This window comes from Petaurus breviceps, unplaced genomic scaffold (assembly GCF_028583685.1).
Source record: "Petaurus breviceps papuanus isolate PSGF00001 unplaced genomic scaffold, PetGlider_PUasm1.0 139, whole genome shotgun sequence".
NCBI classification, from domain to species: Eukaryota; Metazoa; Chordata; class Mammalia; order Diprotodontia; family Petauridae; genus Petaurus; species Petaurus breviceps.
In genome coordinates this window covers 7,271,049-7,286,111 of record NW_027185697.1, presented here as the reverse complement: position 1 = coordinate 7,286,111, position 15,063 = coordinate 7,271,049, and the positions used below count along the sequence as shown (strand labels likewise).

General features: G+C 37.3%; 1 protein-coding gene across 3 annotated transcripts in view; it reads left to right on the top strand.

Moving 5' to 3' along the window:
- CTNNA2 (catenin alpha 2) overlaps positions 1-15,063 on the top strand; it is a 1,588,763-nt gene that overhangs the window by 182,732 nt on the left and 1,390,968 nt on the right. For all 3 annotated transcript variants that reach the window (XM_069065925.1, XM_069065916.1, XM_069065933.1), the window contains exon 2: positions 3,334-3,440. In XM_069065925.1, the coding sequence (XP_068922026.1) occupies positions 3,339-3,440 (102 nt within the window). In that variant the 5' untranslated portion in view covers positions 3,334-3,338. The remainder of the gene's footprint in view (positions 1-3,333; positions 3,441-15,063) is intronic.

Below are 15,063 nucleotides of genomic sequence, written 5' to 3'. Positions count from 1 at the left end.
TTCTGCCTCCTAGCCAATGGCCAAAGTGAAAACTCTTGTTTCTGATTGCTGTTTGTGGCCCCCATCTAGAGTAAGACCTGGTGTGTGCAAATTGTAGCAAGCTTTTTATCTTATTGTCCATCAGCAAATTAGCTTGTGCTGCTGAGGGAGCAAAAAAAAAAAATCAGATCGTTGCTGATGTGTAGCAACTCCTGGTATGAATGAGGGATGTGTAAAATATTTTAGCTTTTTGGAAGAAATTTGGTGTACTAATGCCAATTGTTATTTTAACGTAGGAACTGAAATCTAAATCTGTGCAATTGTATCACTGTAGTTAATTTATTTAAAACCCATCATCCATACATCTTGAAAATATCAGTGCACCACATCTTAAGGCCTTTCAATTGTGTTGAGTTTACTTCTAAAGACATCTGTTGTCATTGTTCGGTTGTGTCCAACTCTTTGTGACCCCATTTCATGTTTTCTTGGCAAAGATATTGAGTGCTTTTCCATTTCCTTCTCCAGATCATTTTACAGATGAGGAAACTGAGGTAAACAGGTTAAAGTGAATTTCCCAGGGTCACACAACTAATAAGTGTCTAAGGCCAGATTTGAACTCAGGTCCTGCTGACTTCAGGACTGATAATCTATCTGCTGCACCACCTAGATGTCATGGGTTAGTAAAATGCCATTCCTGCTCATACTTATAATAGGCTTCTTAGAATGAATTTTGATAGAAATTATTAGAGATCCTAATTTATAAGAAATGAAATGATTGGATATACTAATTCAGAGAGAAGGAAAGGGACACATAGAACTTGATTTACATTCTTAGGAAGGAAATAAGTTAGATTGATTGTGTACACATTATGATTGCTTGTCAGTGGTTCAATTTCAAAGGAAAAAATATATGTTCTCTAGCACCTCATTGAATTATATTAAGAACATAAACACAATCTAATTTGGATTTATTTCCCTGAAGTCAGGGCCACTACTTCTCTTTCTCTTTTTCTCCCTCCTTATATGTAAGCAATATCACAGGAAAGACAAAAATTCAGAATTCAGCTGACTGATTCAGGAAGAATTACCACTCCAGAGCTTGAGGTTTGAAAGAATCCCTAGTCCAAGTCATACATGAAAGGGATCCCTGTTACAACATATCTAACAAATGGTGGTCCAGCTTCTGTTGAAAGACTTCCGCTGAAGATCAGCCCTCCAGGAAGACCATTACCCTTTTAGTTAGTTCTGTTTTCCCTGTCAAGTCCAAAATTGAACCTTTTCTCCTGATTCTGCCAAATAAAACAATTCTAAACCCTTTTCCACATTATAGCCTTACAAATATTTTCATATAGCCATCATTTCTAGTCTATGACTCCTCTTTTTCCAGGCTCAACATTCCTAATTCTTTCAACAGATCCTCATGTGACAAGGACACAAAGCAACTCTTCTTGCAAGCCTCTGACGATCTCCTGCCTATTAGTTAGGGGGATCCACCATACAGTTCTTCAGCTAAGTCCCACAAGGGCATATTATAGGGAGACTGTTATCTCCCTATTCTTAAACCCAATGCCACTATTAATTTAAACAAGATTCCACTTTTTTGGGGTAGGGGGGAGAAGAGGGTCTTTCACATCACATTGCCAGAATTCATTTACTGTATTCTATAAAATTTGCACAGGAATGCATTTGTTTTATGTAATTTGTAATGCTTGTTAGTAGTAGCAACCATATTTTTTCTGGAATTTTAGCACTAAAATCACATAGTATCCTTACTATTCATGTGGAAGGGGAATTTCTGCTGCCTAAAGTAGAATTTAAGATTTTGTTCTCTAAATAGGCCAGCTACAAATGGGAAATAGTAACTGGCTTTTATTTAAGGAGTTAGGATTCTCACTTCAATGGCACAGTCATCCTTCCACAATGTAGGAGTTAGGGGTGCGGCACCCCCCCTCGATTTAGAAAATTCTCATAACATTTTTGGCCTTCTCTTTGTAACAGAAAAAGTCTGAATGTTTTCTTTCTCTCTTATGGTGTGTTTACAGCAACTTATTGTAATATTTGGGTTATTTGGTCATAGACGCTGGGTCATCTTCTGGTTTTCACTTGTCATTTGCAGCATCCACAAAACTCTCCCAAAATTCCCATTTAATTTCTTATGCAGAAATGCAATGTGTTCAAACTGCAATGGGGAAAGTCATGATGTACTAGGTATAATTGTGTAGTTAACTTTAAGGGACCAGTTAATTTATAGGCTCATGTGATCCTAGATTTACTTGAAAATTCAATTGTAGTCCAATATATTCATTTTATAGTTTCAGGAAATGAGGTACATTGATGTGCTCAAGGCCAAGCAACTACTTTAGTGTCTGAAATGAGATCCAAATACTTACCTTTTTATCTCTGAGTCTAGGAACTCTCCTCTCCTTACTACACCACACTGCCTCTTTAAGAAGTAGAAAGGTTTCTTCCTTTCCACTTCTCAGATTTTGTGGGATTTATTGTAAAAGAGCCTACTGATTTCCTGCCTTAGAAAAAATATTCCTTATAATTGGGAAAATGACATGATTATCAGTGTCTCAATATTTTTCCTGAATTCATAGTTGTTTATGTTCATTTTAAGTAATATTTTAAAAAAATCCATTTAATTAGTTTAACCCTGAATTGTTTGTTAAATAGTTCTAGTCCCAAAGCCTAATCCCAAGTATTGATCTTAAAGGTAGAACACTAGACTGACTAGGATAAGAAAAATTTAGGTTTCAGTGCCTCAGAATACCAGTAGTATGACTTGGATAAGACACTTCAACTTCCCGACCCTTAATTTCCTCATCACAAAATGAAGATGATAATAGCACCTGTCTCATATAATTGTTGTAGAGATCAAGAGAGATGATGAATGTAGACTGTTCTGAAAAGTTCTATAGAAATGAGGGTTCCAATGTCAGATGGGAGAGTGGGAATCCACTGATCATTTAATTCAGACCAACCGGAAGCAAGAATCTCCCCTATGATGGACCAACCGGAAGCAAGAATCTCCCCTATGATGTCTCCAATAACTGGCCATCAACTCTCTTGAAGACCTTCTGCAGTGGCAAGTTCCCTTCCTCTTGAATTAGCCATACTTGGAGAAGTATTTTCTGCACTTGTACAGTCCTAATTGTTTAGAATATTTAGCATTTCTTGAGCTAATATTGAACTTGTTGTCCTTGAGACTAAGCAGAAGCCACAGTTTTGAATCCTCTTCCAGGTTGTGCCCAGGAGTAAATTGATATATCCCATGTAAAGCATGAACTTTACCTTATCCATTTATAAGGAAAATATGGATTTCTCTTTGACAGTATTTTCTATTGATTCTAGGGAGCATGACTTCGGCCACGTCACCTATCATTCTGAAATGGGACCCCAAGAGTTTAGAAATAAGGACTCTGACAGTAGAGAGATTGCTGGAACCTCTTGTTACACAGGTAAGATGGTTCATACTTTACATCCACATGGCTCCATCTTCATCATACCTTGCCTTGTTGGAGAACTTAGAAATCTTATAAAAACATAAACTGACTGTCCTCTCTTTTTGATTTAATATTGAGCTGTTCATTGAACATAGTTTGTTATCATTTCAGACTGCATTTTGTGAGCCTTGCTTGATGAACTTTTCAGCCAGTTGGGATTTAAAATTATTTTTTTAAGTCACCTATATGAAAACATATGATTTGTGAAATTAATTTGATAGGATAACTTAGGAGAGCTACTGGAATTGGGTGAAAGGTGACCTCATTTGCAGTTCTGAAATCAAGGTCTGTAATAAAAGATTTCTGCTTCACTTTTAAATGCAAATGGGTTTCTAAGAAACAGTGCTTACAAGCTGAACATTGTCTATTGAATTACCCTTCACTTGACAATGCAACATTCTTCTCACTGAAATGTGGAACTGTCCCATTTTAGTATTGTCATACCTTGCCATATCTCATCAAGATGACTGTCCCCTGAAAAAAAAAAACAAACTGAAAGGGTTCCTCTTTCCAGTACTCATTTTGGAGGACTTTTCATTAGGGAAATTTTTTTTTCTTATGGGAATTATCCAGTTCCTGGACTGGACTGGACTGGATGGTCCTGGTAATCCCCAAGTTGTTAAAATTAGAAGATTTGCTTTTGTAGCATAAGAGTTTTATGTACAATGCATAAGATTTATTCAGCAATACTGTATATTATTGTTGAGAACAATCTAGTGGATTTTCATTACACCTTGTGTTTTACCGTTATTTACATTCTACTTTCAAAAAGTCCTTTTGATAAACCCCACTACTCTTGGAATCATTTAAGGATACTTCCAGTCTCTGACCCTTGGTTCTTTCCCTAGGAGTTCTACTCTTATCAATTACAACTGGGATTCAAAAGGTTGTTGAAGAACATATATCCTTCACTCTTTATCTCCATCGGCATGATCTGTACTTGTCAGAAACTGTACAAACTTGTAAAAGTTCAAACAGGGGGTTTTGCTTGCTGTAACTGGAGGCCCCCCCTTCTCTCTATTAATTTATATTTGTATAAGGCCTCAGTTTCCTATAGAAGACCTGGAAATAGGAGTTGTCTGCAGAAAACAGCAAACATGGTGGGAATTTATCAGAAAACTTAGATTTTTAAAAGATACACAGTGAATGTGGAGCTACAGCCTAATAGGAGTGTGGTACAGATGAGGAATAATAATGTCAGGAATACTAATGCTCAACATGTGTTGAGGTTGGTGAGAATAGCCAACCAAGAGTGACTGTTGTTTTTAAAGCTTATGCAGTTGTTAGTCCTTTGTTCTCAGAGAGGACCATGACACCAGGAAGATGATGATGCCATGATTTTCAGTTGACTTGGATTTGAGTGAGAGTGGGCTGTGTGAAGTCACCAGCCTTACTTTCTCCTCTAGAGTAATCTGGGTCCAGTGACCAGATATTGATCAGGATGTCTTAAGATGGTCTAGGATACAATGGGAGACCTTGGCCTCTTAAAGCAAGTTTTGCTTTTTGTTTCTTTGCCAAAGAGAATAGCTTTTGTGTTTCATATGACAGGAAAAAAGACTAACATAGACTTGATACTTAGAAAGGCTAAGAGGACAGCTAGGTGAGTTGGGAAGACCTGAGTTCATATCAGCCTCCAGCATGTGATCTCTGTGTGACTCTGGGCAAGTCACTTAACCCTGTTTGTCTTAGTTCCTCATCTGCAAAATGTGCTGCAGAAGGACATGACAAATCTCCACAATATGTTTGTGAAGAAAACTCAAAATGGGGTCATAGTCAGATATGACAAAAAACAACTGAACATCAACCCTTGATGAATTAAGGTCATTAACAAATTAAAGAACCGGTATAGGAAGGAACGCCAGAGATTCTCGTGTTCTACCTCATTAATTTCATGATCCTTTGGCAAAATCATCCAGAGTTAAAACTGTGCCATAGAGAGTGCAACTCCAATGGGCTGGCAACCTAGCTGAGATTCCAAGTGAACTTTTACCTAAACGACTATTTTACCTAGAGTTCACATAAGGCAAGCACTCCCATGGAGGTTAGAAGAAGCAGTACAAGGACACTCTCAAGGCCTCTGTGAAGAACTTTAGTAGTGATTGGGAGACATTGACAAAGGGCCATCCAGCATGATGTACCAGCATTAAAGAAGGAGCTGTGATTTATGAGCAGAGGAGAATTGCAGTAGCACTAAGGAAATGTGAGACACACACATACATCTAGAGACATTTCCACCATGAAAGTAAAACCAGGCTATTTGTGCCAGAACTTTGGTAGAGCCTTCTGAGCTCATATTGGACTGAGCAGCCACAGTGGAGACCACTGGACCTTGACCCCCAAATAATGATGTCATTGCTTCTCTTTAATAAAGAAGGAGGAATAATAAATATGCTCCACCCTACTTTACACCTCCTTTTTATGTTTTGTCTTCTCTCATTAGTATATAAGACACTTGAGGATAGGGATTGTCTTGTTTGCATGTTTACAAATTGTTTGGCTATTTCTGGCACAATTTTTTTGGTTTTGATTAAGTGCTTAAAAATGCTTTAGTATAACTCCCTCCCCTCCTTTTACAGATGAGGACATCGAGGTGCTGAGTGCTTGAAAGGACTTGCCCAAAATTACAAAGATACAAAGTACCTAACATACTGTTTGAAGTCCATACCTTATCCTTCAAATTCAGAGCAGCAATTTTAATAATTATATTAGATAAACTATGTCCTTTTTTTTTCTTTTTGGAGGGGGTGGTAGGGCAATTGGGGTTAAGTGAGTTGCCCAAGGTCACACAGCTAGTTTTTGTGTTGAGTCTGAGGTCAGATTTGAACTCAGATCCACCTGACTCAAGGGCCAGTGCTCTATTCACTGCACCATCTAGCCATTCCAGCTATGTCCTTTCTTATGGAAAGGATGAGAAGTTATTTTTTAGAGGCATTATCAGTGATATTTGAGTTCATGGAAAGCATAAGAGGTATTTGCTGAACAAGTCCAGTCAAGTTGTTGAATTCTTACAGAAATGTCTGACTCTTCATGACCCCATTTTAGGTTTTCTTGGCAAAGTATTTCATCATTTCCTTCTCTAGCTCATTTTACAGAAGAGGAACTGAGGCAAAGAGGGTGAAGTGACTTTGCCTAGGGTCACAAACTACTAAGAGTCTGAAGCTAGATTTGAACTGAGGAATGAGTCTTCCTTGCTTCAGACCTAGCACTCTTATCCACTGGGTCATCTAGTTCCCTGTGCACCCTTAGGCATGGAGAAGGGCATGTATTGACTTATTTTTTAAAGGAGAAGCAGAAAGAATCTGTCAGTTACTTTAATTTCTGGAAATAATTCAAGAGCATATTATTAAGAAATGATTTATTCAACATCTAGAAAGTGAAAAAGTGATTGAAGAGAGTCAGCACAACTTCATCAAGATTCAGTCATGACAACATAACTAACATTTCTTTTTGGACAGTGTAATGGCAAACAAAGGAATACTTGGCTCCTTGTTTCAGCTCTTAAAGTGCTGTTGAGCCTCACCTGTGATTGTATCAAGTCTTTGTTAGAAACAGAACCTGTGAAGCCCACAGTGGGAGGAACTTGCCAAAGCTTGGAACATGAAACATGTAAGAGGTGTGTGGAACATTGAGGAGCTGATGATGTATAAAAGCTCAATGCACAGCTGTGACTGAGCGGAAGTGGGACGAATGAAGGCTGTGGTGCCCATGCTTTGTCTGTCTGTGTTGATGTTACTTTGTTAGACCCATCTGCTAATAGAGGATGGTCCTGCTCTTACAGAAGCCCTGGGACTTTAGTGCTGGTTGAGAGGCCCTGAAAGAGGACTATCTTGTTGTCTGTTTACAGAAGTCCTGAAGGAAGGTTTGAATGATGTTTTCAGAGATCCTGGGACTTTACTGGTGATTTGTGTTGATTTCTCAGATAGAGACCCTGTTTGTGGGTCTGTGTTGATTTCACAGGCAGAAAGTGAATTGATGATGGTGCCAGCAACATGTGTGAATGTTATTGTAACTGTGCTAAGCTTAATGTGTGTAGCTGAACCAGGAGCTGAAACAAGAACTGAACAAGGAGCTGGATCAGGAACTGGGAGCTGCCTGCCTGTGAATCCAGGTGATGGTTGGTTGAATTCAGGCAAGAGATGGCAGCATGGAAGAGGGACCATGGAGTTTGTGAGTCAACCTCAAGTCAAGATAAAAGGACTTTTCTTTAGGTACTTAGTGTTGACTGACAAGATCATGATTTACTGTGACCTAGGGGTGAGAGAACTTTGTACTTTGTATTCCTTAAGGATGATTGAATTAGGGATGATTGGAATCTAGTCTCCAATCAAGATAAAAGAAGACTTTAGATGGATACTTTATATTTATTGTTTCAGTTTTGACTTCCTCAATGATATCTTTTGTTCAAGAATATATGGCTACTTTAGTAGAAAGTTGTTATGTTATATTATTGTGAATGTTGAACTTTGGTTTCTGTAAATGGTTTGCTTTAGTGTATTGCTAAATAAATAGAGAGTTCACTTCACTATGTGATCAGAACCATAAAGCTATTCATAGCAGCAGTCCTCAGGAGAGCTTCTTATACTTGGCTTTACAGATAGCGATCTTGAAATGGTTGATTAGGGAAATTTTGTAGGCATCATTTATTTCAATTTTAGCCCATCAAGTATACTTGTAGAAAAAGTGGAGAGATGCAGGCTAAACAGTCATACCTATAAATGAGTTTGGAGTTGGTTAAATGGTAAGGCTGAAAGTGTTTTGCAGAATCAGTTTGGCATAGGGTCTCTCCTGGTACTGTTTAATATTTTAATCATTGACTTGGATCAAGGCAGAAGTGGTATACCTATGAGATTTACAGATAGCACAGAATTGCTAGAAATATCTAACATACTAGATGAGAGGATCAGCATGCAAAAAAGGGTTTTTAGGCTAGAACATTATGTCAAATATAAAAAAATGCATTCAGTAGGAGGAACTATATGGTGTTACTCTTGGAATTTTTGAGTCAGTTTCCTAAGTACAAAAATGGCAGAGCCATGATTAGACCAATGAGGTAAGATGGGGCTAGCTGACAAAAGACTAGTCAATTTGATTTAATTGTATGACAGCATAGCCAAAAATATGACTATGATCTTGGCTGCATTAAGCAAGGCAGATCTATCAGGAACACAAGGAAGTGATGGTCCCAATGTATTCTTTCCTGGTCAAAAAACATTGAAAACATCAAGTGCAGTAACATTTGAAGTTTCCAGAGAAGCATAGTCAAGATGGCAAAGGACATTGACTCCATATCATAGGAGGATCAGTTGAGGAAACTGGAGATGTTTTGTTAGAAGAAGAGAAAATTCAGAGATGGGGAACATTATAGCTATCTTCAAATATTGAAGGTCTGTCACGGGAAAAAGACTCTTGACTTGGCATTTGAATATATACTCCTTGAATATGGGGTCAGTCTCACTTTTGCATTTGTCTCTATGAGGCTTGGCATCCACGAAGCACTTAAGAAATGCTTCTTAATTGGATAACCTCTGATTCCAGAGAGAAGTAGGACCAGTAGGTAGAGGTTCAATAAGGGCAAATTTGCTTTCTAATGATGATTTATCCCAAAATGGAATTGGCTACATTAGTAAAACTTATAGATGCCTGCTTAAAGAAGCCCTTTAAGCAGAAGATAAAAACTCGAATATATTATAGTGGTATTCTTTTATGTTATAAGTTGGACTAGGTGACCAATGTAGTCTAATCCTTTTAATTCTTAAATTTTGAGATTCAGTCAGCATAGCTGAATAACTAACTTAAACTTAAAAAAAAATATGTCTAATGAGAGTTCTGCACATGTTGTACTTCTCAAATATTTTATCCATCTTTTTAATTAGATTAGGTTTTGTAGCAGTATTATGAGTCCCCACTGCCTTTCTGTTATCATCTTTCTAAATTGTGGAATTAAGAGACACATAAGCCAATATCTTTGCCTAAGGGCCTCATATCCGGTTATTGACACTCCTGTTTGCTATGCTTTCTATTCATGATTTAGTCTACTCGGTCATTGTTGGTCTGCCAGGTAAATATAATGCTGTAACCTTCCTTCTTCTCCCTCCAAAGAAAGTATACTATAATTAGACATTTCACTTTGCATAGTTAGGAGGTGACCTGGAGAGCCTGAGTGTGTGTGCTTTAATTCAGGTCAACACTGACTTTAATAATGTAACAGTAGATGGAATGAAATTCAAAATTCCATCACTAATTTCTGCAAACATCAGTTAGCAAGCATTTAAAATCTCCCTACTGTGGCCCAAGCATTGTGCCAAGTGCTGAGAATACAAGGAAAGTTAAAAGAAAAAAAAAGAACAGTTTTTATCCTTGAAGAACACATAGTCCCACACCTAGCTTTAACAAATCAAATATCTATATTTTGAAATGTTGTAGTTGAAAAAAGCTTCTCCACATTTGATACTATGTCTATAAAATATTGTTCAGCTGCTTTTCGGTTTGTCCAACTCTTGTGACCCCATTTGAGGTTTTCTTGGCAGAGATACTAGAGTGGTTTGCCATTTCCTTCTTCAGCTCATTTTACAGATGAGGAAACTGAGGCATACAGGGTTAAGTGACTCATTCAAAGTCACTCAGTTAGTAAGTATCTGATGCCAATTTTTAACTCAGGAAGATGAGCCTTCCTGACTCCAGGCCCAGCACCGTGCCACCTAACTGCCCCTGCAATAAAATGGTTAAGCATCTATTATGTTTCAGGTATTTGTCCCCAGTAGATTGGAATGAGATCTTAGCAGGAAGTCTGACATGGCAATTGGACCTCAGAAAACCACCTAATAAAAAGAAAGCACTGAGATTTTTGTACAGAAATGAGGATCTCAATAAATAGCTCAGGGTATGTCACTGAGAATAAAAACTTTCGCAAAGCTACCAGTATGGCAGGGCAGGGAAGAAAAGGAGACTTTTAAAATTCAAAAAAAATTACAATTCCCCCCCCAAAACACTCAGGCCCAGCAGGCTTGCTGCCATTCCCAGTAGAGAGTGACAAGGGATGAAGGGAAACAAAGAGGCAGGATGTTTTGAGAACTCATTTACTGTAATAAGACAAATGGCATTACAGTTTAATGCTAATAAATATTTTAAATCGCCAACACAAATTTAGCTGTTAATTTTATTTTAATAGAAAATGAGTCCTGAAAGTGTTTATCTTGCAGGACTGTTCCTTGGGAGAATCCTCTGGGAAGAGTTATGATATACAGGGCAGTGCTATGGAAATGAAAGGAAATTATTCTTGTGAAATTTAGTCTGATGTGAGAACACTCACTTGCCTGGAATATATGGCACCAGGAGAAATCAGCTGGTGTTCTTCTCTTCCGTGTGCGTGTGCATGTGCATGTGCATGTGCGTGTGCGTGTGTGTGTGTGTGCGTGTGTGTGTGTGTGTGTGTGTGTGTTGGTCTGGAGCCTAGCCTTTCCCTGGTGCTTAGAGTTTTTCCTCTATTGAATACAAGGTTTACTTTTTAAGTGTTTACTTCTGGGGGGAAAAAAACTGCTTCTTTTCTTCTAAAAGTATTTAAAATTGTTATTGAGTGGTTTCAGTCATCATGACCTCATTTGAGGTTTTCTTGGCAGAGATACTAGAGTGGTTTGCCATTTCCTTCTCCAGCTCGTTTTATAGATGGGGAAACTGAGGCAAAGTGTATTAAGTGACTCTTTCTGACTCCAGGCCTGGACCTCTATCCAGTGTGCAACCTGTTAATTTATGATTAAAAAAAACACAGAAATTGGATTAATCAGTCCCAATATTGAAAGCAAGGTGAGCCCTGGTTAAGCCCTTTGAACAGTAATATGTTTTTTGTTCCCTTTGTCTGTATTTAACTTCTGTATTGGTTTACAACAGAATGCAAGTTTCCTGAAGGAAAAGGTGGCTTTTTCTCTTATAACCCTTGTTCTGAATATAGTTCTATGCACTATTGTGGACCTGTGATGTCATCTGTTTAGGGGGATCCCTGGAGAAACTCCCTCCACATCACAAATGAGCAGCTGTTTGTACCTTTTATTTTGAAAGAACTTCTTGAGTTACTGAAGAGTTCAGTAATTTTCCAAGCCATATGTTCAGGACATGTTAGATGGGGGACTGAGAGCCAACTCCTCCAGAAATTCTCATTTACCCCGGACTGTCCTTTGTACAGAGCAAGCATTTGAGAGTTCCTTGGGTTTAATTCCATTGCTTGCTGTCTTAGCTTTCTAGTTTTTTTTTTCAATCACTCAAAAAAAAGTATTTTAAGCACCTACCATAAGCAAGTGTTGCTTTAATCATTGGTGATTTCCCTTAAGTGTTCAGTACTCCGAATGTTCTCCATTGACCTTTCTCTTTAAAAAGCTGAGCTTAGAATTTTGTTGGATATCAAGAATAATGAATGATTATGAATCGGCAGCTATGTGCTGTAGTGGATAGGACACCATGCCTAGCCACAGGAAGACCTGAGTTCAAATCCAGCCCCAGATACTCATTAATTGTGTGACCCTGGGCAAGTCCCTTCACCCTGTTTGCCCCAGTTTCCCCATCTGTAAAATGAGTTTGAGAAGGAAATGAGAAAACACTCCAGTATCTTTCCTAAGAAAATCTCTAAATGGGTCACAGTGTTGGCTGCCACTATAACTTGTCTTCCTAATACTTAGAACAGTGCCTGACATAGTGTATGCACTTAATGCTCTGTCCATCTGTCCATCCATCTGTCCATCTATCTATCTATCTATCTATCTATCTATCTATCTATCTATCTATCTATCTATCTATCTATCCGTCCATCTATCTATCCGTCTATCTATCTATCGATCGATCGATCCATCCATCCATCCATCCATCCATCCATCCATCCATCCATCCATCCATCCATCCATCTATCTATCTATCTATCTATCTTTTATCTATCTACTTACCTATCTGTTTCTGTCCATCCAACTGTTCACCTGTCTAGTTAGATGTCTATCATTGATTTATTAACAGTTTGCATTTAATCTATTAAAATATATGTTATCCAAAAGATATTGTTATCCTTCATTGACAGGTCATTGCCTTTATTAGAAATTAATAGGACCTCAAATTTTAAGAAGTAAGGTTTTACTTTGTTATATTTGCATAAAATTTACTTAATATGTTATTATTCTTTTTAGTTTGATTTTATTGCTTTTTGTTGTAAAGGCTATAAAATTTGAATAAGAAAAAGTCACCCCTGCCCTCCACTACATACATATAATTGAAGCACACAATATTATAAATCATATTATTCTAAATTAGAATATGCTTTGTGTCTTTGAAGTTTATAGTTTTTTTAGTGTCTAAATCTGTCATCTATCTGGAATTTTATACTTTGTAAGTGGCGTGAGATGAAAGCTTAAATTCATTTCCTTAGCCTAGTATTTGTTTTTTATTGGTTTAATCAATCCAATCTTTATAAACATTCAATTGACTGTCATTATTTCATTGATCAGTTTCTTTATTTTTTGCTTTTATACTAGAGGGTGTTAGCAACAATTACTTTAACTTTCTAGCCTGAATGTGCAAGACCACATACAACCACCTTTTGTTTTGCTTTGTGTTCTCCCTTGATATTTGCCTTTCTCTGAATTCATAAAAATAACATTTTAATAAAGATGAAAACTGGTGATTGGAAATTTAAATTTAAAATTGAGTTCCTTACTCTGGTCTCTTTCTTCCTTGTACCCCTTGTGTCCTAGCATATTTTTGTTTAAATTACTATTGAAATCATACCACTTCTCCACCTAAGTATAAGCACTGTTATGTTTGAAAGAATAAGATGAATATTCTTCCAGATAGAAGATGAGGAGAGGTTTCAGGAAATGTGTGTTTTGGTGTGTTACCAAACAATGTATTCAAAACATTATAGTTTCTAGATTTATAAATAATGCTGATATGAATAAATTTGAAATTATCCAAGCAATTAGAACTTTATTTGAATTACAAAACAAGGCTTTGCAGACTATATTTAATTTTGATCAATAATTTCAAAGACTAGTTTAATCTTTTGTTCCCATTAGAAAAAAGTCCTTTCTGATTTGTGTCTGTGTGTATGTGTGCATGCATAAAACACACATAAAACCCCAGAGGAAGGCAGGTTTAATTTTTATCCGTCATATATACTCTTTTCCAAGGAGTGATATTTCAGCAGCTCCTCCATTAAAGCCACTGCTTGGGCACTCTTTATACCTTATTCTGAAATGATTGACCATTACATGTGGGCTCTAAAATGTCCTACCAAATTCATGAGAGCTTCTAACATAGGCATACAAATGGATTAGATTTCTCTTTCCAGCAAAGTGGCCAGACTAAGAATAACTCATCACCAGAGAAATGGTCACCCCGTGATGGTTTTTTTGTTAAAGTTACCTCGGTTGAGGGAGTTGTTCTATAAAGAGAAAGTAAACTTAGATATTTATTGTTGAAACAAGGGCACATTCAGTTAAATAATAAAAAAAAAAGTACATAGCAGTTATAGGGCACATTAAGTTTTGCAAAGAGCTTTATGTGTGTCAACTCCTTTCTTGCTTATGACAGTCTTTAAGGTATTATCATGTCTATTTTATAGATAACCAAACTGAGATTGAAAGAGATTAAATAATTCAACCAAGGTCCACTGAAGAACTTTTGAATCTCTATTGGGAAATCAACAATGATTTGTTCTTATTATTTCTCAGACCTAATTTAAGGAAAGATGGGGACTTGAACAAAATGTTGAGTGTATAGAGGAAAAAGTATTGGCTAAACCAATAGAATTGGGTTCAGTTTCTAGTTTCAGCATCCTACCTTTAACCTTGGGCAAGCTTAAACTCTTTAATATTCAGTTTCTTTATTTACAAAATAAGGCAGTTGAATCAGATCATAAAATCTCAGTATGGGAAGGTATAATGCCAATACGATATTAACACCACCCATGGCAGCTATGAATATGCTGGTGTAGTTATACATCACAAAATGTAACAGATTCTCCACAAGGAAGACAGAACCAAAACATTTATTGAAACATGAAGAAAGCTGAATCCCAACACCAGAAAGCCAAATCCATCACAGCAACCAAGAAGTTGGTACACATAACCAATGTAGTGAGCACCAACATCCCCAAGTCTTCCAGCAGGCCTTCAAAACAAAACAGGCTCCCTTAAGCAAAAATGCCCCTCTCTCACTCATACTAACTGCTCTGCCTCCACACTACTTGTACCCAGCTCCATTCTGTCTCCCCCCTGCTCCTTCTTGCTACACCCTTCTTGTTCCACCCTTTCAGCATGCTCCTCCCTCCATAGGTTCCATGTGATTACATTTGGCCTATTTAGGTGCAGGGAAGATCTTCAAATTACTATCACCATTACAGAAGGCTGCTCAGAAGAATTTCCATGATGGTGAATCCAAAGAAGTAGTCCAATGAGAGCTCTTTACTTTCCATGTCACCCAGTTCTACTTTTGAACAGCTCCAATTAATAGGAAATAGTTTTGTTTAAGTCAATCTTACATTTTCTTCTCTACAACCTCTACTCATTGCTTCTAGTTTTTCCCCTTGGGATCACACAGAGAAAGG